We start from the raw sequence: 11,274 nt of genomic DNA, 5'->3' as shown, positions 1-11,274 counted from the left end.
ACCATCATTTTGGGGAAAATTCAATCAGCTGATAGCATTAGGTGTAAGAGTAGTTGGCAGCATCTAGGACTTGTCCACTGGATTTAATCAGCTGGATTAACGATGAGAAAGCATCAATCAGTGCCCACAAATGTAGGTATTCCCCAATAAGAGGAAAACTGCTCAGGCATGGATATCGAGAAGGGGCCCAATGTATCTGGAAAAGCTTAGAGCGACTAATCAAGGGCATGTCACTATATTAGAGCAGGGCACTCTATTGAATGCACTGCAATTCCCACACGATAGTTACCCGGATCTACGTGATCTGACCGCGGCTGAATGTCACGCGGCCAGAAAGTTCGCATAAGAAAGGTGTAAACTACCAAAAGTTTGCACCTTTCTCATGCGAACACATGTACATACCCCACCCCCCCACCACAACACACCCACACCCTCAACACACCCACACCCTCAACACACCCCCACCCACACCCCCAACATAAATAGACCCCACTTACCTTCTTCACGCTGGGTCCCTGCAGCGCCAGTTCCCTTTCACTTTCCGTGATCGTGAACAGGCGCTGCAGGTTTTTTTTTTTAACACAAGGCTCCAGGGCTTCCCCCCGCAACCCCTGCTGACTATACTGATAAGTATAGTGAGCGGGGTGATGCGGGGGACTCCCCCGCAGCCCCCGTTTCTGTTTTATTTTTACAATGCTATCACCAAAGGATCGAACTTTTGGTGTTCATGCGAACCATTATATGCGGTAAAAAGGTACAAACCCTAGTTACCCACCCTGCAATGTAAGAGAGAAATTAATGGAGTAATGCTAGGCAATGCAAAATATGAATATTAGTAAATTAATATGTATTCAATGACTGCTTAAAGCAAGGTTTCACTAGTATGCACATCCGCAATGTGGTTTGAAACTATAGGATTTAATAATGCACACTTTGACCCAGCTGACCTATACCAGGTGGTTCTTCTTTGCTAATGAATTGCCAATGGAATATGCAGGGGGCTAGGTTTACTTATTGTATTCTTCTGCAGTTATAAAGCAGATTGATGTCATTTTGGAAGCACTGATGACTGCTTGTACATATATAATGTTAGGGCGAGTAGATGTATGTAATGCCACTAGAGGTATAGTATGTTTGTGTACAAATTACGAGCATGTGACAATCCAGCAATTTGGTATATTATATTGAGGATTATGGTTCAGATATATTGGATTTAATAAAGAAATAAAGGTATACACCTATTCTGACATATTAAACTACACACATTTCTAAACCAAGAGCAATTATTAATTGCTGCCGTCCATTCCTTTACTATGAAATTTAAAACACGCATTGGCAATGCCAACAGTTTGGGCGTTTGTAAAGGCATGGGAAAGGCACTTGCTAGGCACAGCTGTAGTGGTATTAGATGGCCATTGATGGTAGCAGGTGCAAAATGGTGTGACTACCTGGGCATCTAATAGCAGTGCCTGACAAATGCCTAAAATGCATGAACACGGCAAAATAGTTGGCTTTGAAAATGCTGGTTTTTAAGTGGACTTCAGTGAAGGACATGCAGAATGCATATAAAACGAGTGGCTGAAGGCAGACCTGGTAAGACATTTTTATTACACCAGTAGCCATTATTTTTTTTATTTTCCCCAACGGGGTTGCATGTACATGCTATGACTTGGTAGATATAATCTGGAATCAAAGGGGAGAGAGGATATACTTACTGGACAGTGATCCCAAATACAACAGCAACAGCAATTTCAGGGGTCCGGGCTGGCTGAATAAAGACCACGAACATGATTTTCAGAGCACATTTACTTTAGATATTTTGGAATATAAATTCAGAAAGCAGCTACGGCACAGGGTCCTGAAACACATACACTTGTCGGTAGGGTAAGTGTTTAGCATAATGGTGGTGGGGGCGCTGAAGGGGCCTGGAACAAATGTTCCGGTTTCTTTGTACTTTGAATAAGTCTAACTCTGCAGGATATTAACATGTGCCACGTCAGTCCCATGACAAACGTGGTGCTAGTGATGGATGCTGGCCTTAGTTTCATGAACCTTTGATTTGATTAAATACAAAAGAATATGAGACCATATTAACCCTTTTTTGGCAAAATAAATTCAATGGGCTTCCAATGGTGACCTACAAAACATTCAAAGTGTACAGCCTCATCTTTATATACATCATAAATGTATCCCCCCTCTATTTCAAAGATCAACATGTTATTGCGGTAGGACAACCAACGAGCCACAGCAATTCATGCCATAGGCTTGAAATCCCCTATGGCAAAAATATCTAAACAATTGACACAAGTCTCCCATGGTTTTGCCGCAAAGATCTGGCTCATGATACCAGATATCCGTTTACTTCCCGATCTGCTCCAATTCTGAAAAGCCCAGAAGGCTCACATTTTCTCTACCCACTTGTCCCAACTGTACTGAATCTTATTTGAAAAAGTTAATTTGAATTTCATGGAAGTAAACTCTCTTCTCTGATGTATTAATGTAACTGTGGTGTAATGGTCACTGTTTTTGTAAAGATCCCCATTGCCTTTGAGACAAGGATTTGGCTATACAAATTGCAAAATAAATAAAATGAATGGCAGGAGACTTGAGAAATTGCACACACTCCACTAATTTAAAAGATTCAAACAAAAATGTATTTGCCGTCATTAAACTACAGAAAATGAAAGAAACAAAAAAACACATTATAAGCCATGCATAAGATGGTCGATCATACAACTGGTATTGGGCCAAAGATTTGGGTACAACCTGTGAACAACCTGTAGATGAAATGACGATAGACCAGCCTTTGGCGATCTTGGGGGATTTCCAGCTAGGGTGATGCTCAAAGCTTGATAGAGATGGGGCAGAAACAGTCAAATGTCAGTTTTTGCTAATATTTACACAACTCTGTCCCTGTCCCTGTCCTACTGGCCCAAAGTTCTCATTGGCAGCTGTCCCATGAATTGGCAAGATTGATCTATTCACAAGCCAGAGTGGGACAGATCTGAAACTACTACTTTGGAGTGGAGCTCACTCTATGGAAAAAAGGTGAACTGCCAAGATCCTGGCTTCTCAAAACTGTGCTTCTACCAGCAGTGGAGCTTCCTTTGCCACATATAAAAATCACGTAAACACCAGTTGTCTCTGTTTCTTTGAATATGTATAAACATCCTGCTACCTCAAAGATTGTCCTATCAGCATGGGCCATGCAACTAGTGTTCTAAACTGTTGGACATCAGAAATATTAGACTGACAGAAACACAAGATCATAAGACATGTAGCACAGCTAAACCGAGCCTCACTTTGAGGAAGAACGATTCCCCAGGGAATATCTTCATTTTGGAAAATGATAGTGACAAACTGGAAAGGTAAAGTATTAGTCATAATGGCAGTGACTGCCAACATCTTTAGATTGCAGCCGGTCTTATTACCCGTGAACAATAGTTCCCTACTGGCCAAAAAGAACATTCTCTTTATGGGCTTCTTTCACACAAATCTTCCACCTCCCCACAACCTGACCGCCTCCTTTATGGGCTTCTTTCACACAAATCTTCCACCTCCCTACAACCTGACCGCCTCTTTAACAGCCTTCGGCACAAATGTTCAGCACTCTTTGGTTGGAAGGCAGATCTGCTAAAAGAAAGCCTTCATCCCTAGCCAGGTGCACAATGGAAGAGAAGAATAGAGCTCCAGGGCCTCCGTTCATGAGGCATGGCTGGGTTCTCTTTGCTGCTTTAGGCCAGGAGTTGCTGTTTCTTCAACAAGAGCTTCTGATACTTTGTTCGTGTAGCCTCAATGCTGCTCTGCAATTCTGCCACCTCGCTGGCCAACGTCACCCCTACAAACGAACACAGAAGGAAAAGGTTAAAGACACTGTGAGAGCTTTAAGGTAGAGTCTCATATTTCTAGTTCACAAATCCTACTCTATCTTTTGTAAATCTTACCATTAACAACAAATTGAAATTCCAGCCTAGTCACTTAGTTTTGTTAGACTATTGCAGGTGTCCAAAAGGTTAGGTTTGTTCGTTTGGAATTTTATGAGGTGTGTGTGCTATCAGAATAAAAGTTCTGTTGCCCGAAACCTGGCCAATGTCATCATAAGAAGGCTTTCTAATAGCAGTTTCAATGAGCCTTCTTATGAAAGGGAAATCTGTCTCCCAACTGAAGCCTGAACCCAGTCCACTAGGATTGCATATCTTGAGGGATAGCTCCACTTTCTGAATAACCCACGTGCGATAGTTACACGTGCGATAGTTATGCTTTTTGAAGCACAAGACTGAGTGTTCTGCCCTTGCCATCACCTCCCTGCTTTTGTATGAAGTGTATAAAGTGACTGATTGCTTGGCTGATCTTTGTGACTTGAGGGCTAGCTGTTTTTGTTTATGAACCTTTATGATCTATGCCAGCTGCTACTCCGGATCTGCCCTACTGTTCCCATCCTAGACTTTGCGTCCTTTAGTGTCCTGCGTCTACACCATCTCCCTTGTTCAGTTATTTTCTCCTTGGGATTCTTTCGGCACCTCTTTGTGGGTGTAAAAATTGTTCCCTCCTCCTCAACCATCTCATTCCCTCCAGATATGCTCTTCCCCTCCACTAAGGCACACAACTTTGGGGCTCTTTTTGACATTGAATCTACACTACTTTTTTAGCATAACCTCGAATATATCCAGGATTAACCTGCTTATTTTTTTTATTTTCTTTTTAACTTCTCTTTATTGTTTTAATGATACAAGAAAAAAAAAACATATCTCCCTCCCCCCCCCCCCCAAGAGCCCATAACTCCCCCAACTCCCCCCCATCCATCCCCTTCCCTTCCCTTCCAACGATTAAGCATGCAGGTCCAGGAGTCTCAGTCTGTGAGGTCGCCATTGCTCCCGGAACCTGCCCTTTAAGTAGTCCAAAGTCTCTCCCCATTCCACTGCAAATCGGCTGAAATTGTCAGTGGCCGCAAACGTAACCCACTCCAGTGAGACAATCTCCCACAGTTTCCTCAACCAGTCCTGCTCTTTTGGGATCATAGAGCTTTTCCATCTTTGGGCAAGGAGAGACATTGCTGCCAAGATAAAGACTACTTTTGCCTCATGCGGGCCTCCCCCTTACTCCCTCCCCTGACTCCCTCCACCTTCCCGCCAGGACCTCGCGGGTGTCTTGACCCATGCCTACTCCAAATACCTGATCCAGTGCGCAAGAGATACTCTTCCAAAAGGGGCCAATGCTAGGACAATCCCACCAGATATGCGCTTCTGTGCCCTCCTCTCCACAGCCCCTCCAACATACCCCAGAAGCAGTTGGGAAAATTGCCCAGAGGCGCGCCTGAGTATAATGCCAGCCCATTAGGTACTTATACCAGGCCTCCTGCAACTGGGCAGCCTTAGCCACCTTCGGGATCACTTTCCAAAGCCTCTCCCACTCCTCCCATTCCATTTCCCCCCAACCCCCCAGGAGACCCTCCCACCTAGCCAGCACTCCCCAGAAGCTTATATAGATTTGAAATCAGCCCCCTGGATCCCTTGTTTGTCAGCAGGAACCGTTCAAACTGTGTCAAATCCCGCGTTGCCGCCCTCCTGATCTCCCCAGACAACGCCCAGTGCCTGATCTGGTAATATCGAAGCCGCTCCCCCTCGCCCGCCCCGAACTCCTGCTTACAGTCCTCAAAGGATTTCACTTCCTAACCTCGAAATAGGTCTCTGATGACCCCACACCCCCCACTTTCCCATTTCCGGAAGGCCCCCTTCTCCAACCCAAGGGCAAAGTCGCCATTGTTAAAAATGGGGGTGAAAGGTGACGGGAAAGTAGTAATCCCCAACTTCTCCACCGCCCTATCCCACATATCCACCAATCCCTTAGTTATGAAATTAGGTACAAGTGAGCCGGCCTCAACCTGCGCAGGAGCCAAAGTGCCTCTCCCAAATGGTGATGCGCTACCGCTCTATCCATCTTGACCCAATGCTTGTTATATTCCGCAGAGAACCACTCTCGGATCACCGTAAGCTGTGCCGCATCGTAGCAGCGCCTAAAGTTCAGTAGTGCTAAGCCCCCCGTCCCCTTGGAGGCTGTCATGAGTCTTTTTGCCAAGCGCGGCATCCTGCCCTCCCAATTGAATTCCTTCGCTGCCTTGTCCAGTTCCTTGAAGAAGGATATGGGAACGGGCAACGGGACCGCCTGGAAGAGGTAGAGTAAGCGCGGGAGAACCACCATCTTTAGTACTGCCCCCTTTCCCAACCACGATATCTTTAGAGAGCCCCACTTCCTAAGATCTTTTTTAATTGATGCGAGAGTTTGCCCCATACCAGCCCGACAGCCGAGGAGTAACGTAGAGCCCCAGATACCGTATCCCACCAGGACTCCACTTGAACTGAGAGGAAGCCCTCAAAGCCCTGCAGCAACAAATTCATTATTTCGGACTAATGCACGTTCACCCTCAAGCCGGAGACCTCCCCAAAGTTGGACAACAAAGCTGTGCATGCCTCTATGGACACCGATGGGTTTGTGTGGGTGAGGAGCATGACATCCCGCCACCTTATGCTGAGTCCCTCCAAAGGGGATTCCCTGGATATCCTTCGCTTCCAGAATTGCCACGAGCAGGGGCTCTAGATATATGGAGTACAGAAGCAGGGACAGAGGGCACCCCTGTTTCGTGCCACGTCCGAGCCTCAAGGGCCAGGACATCGCACCATTTATAAGCAACCACGAGGAGGGGGCTCTGTAATTCACCTGGATCATATCGATAAACTTTTGGCCTAAACCCATTCTCTCTATCACCAGAAACAGAAAGGACCACTCCACCCGGTCGAATGCCTTCTCGCCATCCAAGACTAAAAGAATCGCCGGAGTGGGGGTCTTCTGTGCCTTCTCGGCCAAATGGGCAACTCTCCTAATATTATCGGCTGTTTGTTGTCCCCGCACGAACCCAGTCTGATCCTGTTGGATCAGCTCAGGTAGATGTGCCTCTAATCGCTTAGCCAGAATTTTGGTGTAAATCTTTGCGTCAGAGTTTATGAGAGCGATAGGCCTATAGGAGGTACATTCCTCCGGATCCTTGCTCACCTTTTGTAAAAGAGTGATTTTAGCCTCCTCCATAGAAGGGGTGATCCCGCCCACGGAGTCAAAAGAGTTGAAAAGTTGAGTCAGGTGTGGTACCAGTAAGGTAGAATAAGACTTGTAAAAGGAGACCGGGAAGCCGTCGGGGCCTGGAGCTTTATTACTAGGGAGGGCAGCAATGACGGCCCGCACCTCATCCTCCGTGATTGCCCTTCCCAGATCCTCCCCCACATCCCCAGAGAGATGCGGCAGAGACAGGGCATCCAAGAAATTCTTCTGTAACTGAGTTACGGGGCCCTGGGATGTGTACAGGGCTTCATAGAACCTGGTTAACCTGTCCCCGATTTCCTCCGATCCGGTGGTCTCCCCCCCTTCGCCCCTCAAGGCTGCAATCGCGTTTCATTCCCTGTTGCCCCTCAGCAGGCGCGCCAGCAACGAGTCTGCCTTGTTGGCATTAGCGTAAAGCTTCTTTCTGACCCTCAATAACGCGCCCTCCACTTTCTTAGTCCTCAGGATTCTCAATTGCCCCTCAGCCAACCTGTACTCCCTATATGCTTTTCCTGAGGGGTCCCCTTTGAGCCTGACCCTCGCAGCCTCCACCTCCTCCTCCAACTGGGCCTCCAACAACCGTAGTTGTTTATTCCTCTCTGCCTTTAAGGCAATGAGGTCCCCTCTCAACGTGGCTTGGAATGCATCCCACCTTGTGCTGAGACTTGTGTCTGTCTCATTGTTTCTGACGAAGAAGGCTTTGATGTTATTACCCATCTCCTCCCTAATCACCTTAACTCTCAGGAGGTCCCCAGGAAAGTGCCAGCTCCAAACCCCGGGCCTGCGCTTACCAAGCCGCATATTCATCTGCACCGCCTTACGGTCGGCAATTCCCATGGGGCCGGTCTCAACCCCCTCAACCCCTCCCAGTAAGCTAGCCGACACCCAAATATAATCAATTCGAGATTGAGTTTGATGCACATCCGAAAGGTAAGTAAATCCCTCTTCCTCCCCCCTTAATACCCGCCACACATCCCTCAAACCTGCCTCCTTGAATCGCTCTTTCAGCCGTGGGGAAGCCACCGCCCCCCCCCCGACCCGCGTGCTGCGTCCGATCTAACCTCTTGTCCCAGGCCAGGTTGAGACCCCCATTAAAATGACCTGCCCTCTTGCAAACTCTCCCAACGTACTTAGTCTCCCTCATAAAGTTATCCTGTCCCTTGTCTGGACCATTAACTGAGGCGATCGTGTAAGTGGCGCCCATGCATTCCCCACTTAACATGATTAATCTCCCATTTTGATCCCTCCGAGTGTCCTGGATTTTGAAGTACATACTGCTCCTGAATGCTACCGCCACCCCCCACTTTCTTTGAAGGACGCGAAGAGGATTTGCAAGTAACCCTCAGGCGGCACTGATCTACGCGCAACAAGTGAGTCTCCTCCAGCGCCAGGACATCCGGAGCATGCGTTCGGGTAACGTGTTCTAGTTTCGCCCTTTTGAGAGGAGAATTTAATCCTCTCACATTAAGAGTTAGCCACTTGAAACCGAAATAAGGAGATACCCTGCCCCAGCGAGCCCTGCTCTCAGCGACCTCCCTGACCCCCCACTATTCCCCAAAAAACCCCCCACCTACCCAGTTATGCATATGGGCCCCTACCCTCACCCGACCCCCTTCCCCAACCCCCCGCCCAGAATCCCCAACTTCAGGCTAAAACTCTGCCCAAAAGCCCCCTCCCGCCCCCTCTTCCCCTCAGCTTGTCCCATCTTAGCTTGATCCAACATGTTTAACTCTGTCCCCCTGGCTCCATACGCAGCCCAATAGACCACCACCCCCTAGAAGAAATAAAATGACGAAGGCCCCACTAGGGTCACCACCCCCCGAATTCTGACCCCCCGCCCCCGGAGAGCCCCGCACGGGCGCCCCCCTCCCACAGGGCCCCGCAGCGCCTTCATTCTCCTGCCCCGCTGTTCCCCCCCCCCCCGAGGCTGGAGCGCACTGGGGGGGAGGGGGAGAGTCCTTTCCCCGATCTGCCGGGACCCTAGGGGAAGACCGCCGCAGCAGGTCCTGCTCACACAATTTTTGCCTGACGCACTCCCACCTCCCCCTAATGTGCCATTCGGGTGAGCGGTCCACTCCACACCGGCTCAGTCCCCCAAGCCCTCCGGATCTTCGGGGCCGCCTCCACCAAACTACCGGCGCCAAAGCCTCGGACGGCCCCGGCGCCTGCTGAGCTCACTCCCTGAGGGCAGCCGCCAAGCGAATCTCGGGCCCCGTCGGGAGGGGGGGCCAACTCCCCCCATGGCCAACCGCCCGGACCCCCGCAGGTAGCGCTGTCCCGTGCCAGGGAAGGCCCGGCTCCTCCCGCAAGGCAGTCAGCCTCGTCTCCGCTCCGGATGCTGTGCGCCGCCCTCACAGGGGTGAGACCGAAGGCGCGTCGCTTCTCCCCCAGGTCTCCACCAACGGCTTCAACACCACTCAGGCCCGGGGTCCCGGAGCAGCCGTCGGCACGTCAGTCGTTGCCGGCGGCTATCTTGGAATCCCCCTGCTTAATTATTTTTTTAAAAAATGTGTTGTGCATTTAGTTATTAAACACACTTTAAGCACATTTTAATACATATATAAAGAAACCGTAATTTAAAAGAAAATATTAAAACCGTTATTTCATTATACAAATTCCATATATATTGATTAATTAAAACAGTCATTCTGCATATGTTATTTAAAAGAAATGTAACTGGCTATCCTTCTTAAAAAAAAAAAAATCCCCAGTACCACAACAAAACATCCTTCCCATCCATGTGAAAAATTCATGAAACACATTTGTCTTCAAACATTTTCAATACTATTTTCCAAATGTGAAAAGCCGCTGCTGTTATGACCACTGGTTACGCACTAAAACAAGTGCTCAAAAATTGATCATTGACTATACGATCCATCTCCCTTACAATATGTGTATATCTCCTCCTGTAGTGAGTCTCTAAAACTGTACAATGAGTAAGTATGCGTCGGCTGATCTCGATTTCGTTATGACACAGCCGGCACACTCCTTCTGCATAGGGTATATTTGTCCAACCTCCAATATACTCTCTAGTTGGGGGGGGATTTAGCCTCAGATATAGTATGAAACGCTTCAATTCAATCAGGCAATATTTAGTCAGATATCTACAAGGGATTTTTTACTTGAAAGCCCTGCCGTGAGTATTCTTTATACCTTTGTAATGTGCTCAAACGTTCCAAATTTTTCACTCTGTCACAGTTTTTAAATGTGTTTTTTATTTTCATTTCATAATTTGGGTTGTCATAAATTTTTCTAGTTGTACCTCCTGCATCAATGTGAAAAAAACACGCCTTGTTGTAGGTCTAGCATAATGCTATTCTTATCTTATCCTATACCCTTGTTGCCTATGAGTTTCAGCAATTTATTTGAATGATTATTTGTGGGATGCAACTTTATATATAGTAATACTCTTTGTAGACCCCAGGTTGTTGACAATGCTGTGAGGCCATATTCTAGTCTTGAGGCTTCAACACAATCCGACAAATGTATAACTGTTCGCTGCATTTTTCCCTCAATCCTGCCCAACCCAACAATATATCTGCCCGCTATGACCGATATACCGTACAATGTACTCGGTACCAAGCTCCTGTGATATTTTTCTAGGAGACCTTTGACATCATACCCCGCCCCCGTTTTACTATGAAATACCTCACTACAAGCCATGTGTTCCATATTTTCCATAATATTGAATCACCAAAGTTAGTTAATGGTGGTTGTAATTTAATCGAAATCTCAGGTAATTATAATGATTTCTAACGTCAAGAGTTTTCCCATCCAAGTTCCAGACGAATACTGTTTTTTCAGAATATTTACCACATAGGCACATTACGTTTGTTTTTGATATATTAATGAGCATATTTCTGTTGGGGGGAATAAGCGGCGAGTGCAATAATTGTGCGCTGTAATCCGAGCTGGGTCCTGTCAAACAGGATTGTGTCATCCGCATACGTGAGCCAACTAATTTCCAGGAAATCCCTAACCCAATTAAGGCTTTCAGCCATATCCGACATGTACAAATTGTACAATATTTCGGCTATTGTACATCCCTGCTTCAGCCCGTAGTAGTGTTGAAATACTGAGTATGCAGTACAGATTGACTCAGGCGAACTGTAACTGTGGTATTCATATATAATAGTGGGATATAGTATAGCGGATCGATTCCCCATATCCTTAGTTTGTCCCACA

General features: G+C 47.2%; 1 protein-coding gene across 2 annotated transcripts in view; it reads right to left on the bottom strand.

The window, feature by feature from the left end:
- Positions 1 to 2,631: 2,631 nt before the first annotated feature.
- The window catches only part of CCDC115 (coiled-coil domain containing 115), a 155,027-nt gene continuing 146,384 nt past the window's right edge, over positions 2,632 to 11,274 (bottom strand). For both annotated transcript variants that reach the window (XM_069647572.1, XM_069647573.1), the window contains exon 6: positions 2,632 to 3,838. In XM_069647572.1, the coding sequence (XP_069503673.1) occupies positions 3,735 to 3,838 (104 nt within the window). In that variant the 3' untranslated portion in view covers positions 2,632 to 3,734. The remainder of the gene's footprint in view (positions 3,839 to 11,274) is intronic.

This window comes from Ambystoma mexicanum, chromosome 2q, assembly GCF_040938575.1.
Source record: "Ambystoma mexicanum isolate Mex_15411 chromosome 2q, UKY_AmexF1_1, whole genome shotgun sequence".
Classification (NCBI taxonomy): domain Eukaryota; kingdom Metazoa; phylum Chordata; class Amphibia; order Caudata; family Ambystomatidae; genus Ambystoma; species Ambystoma mexicanum.
The sequence above is the reverse complement of the archived record's forward strand: the minus strand, read 5'-3'. Positions and strand labels throughout refer to the sequence as shown.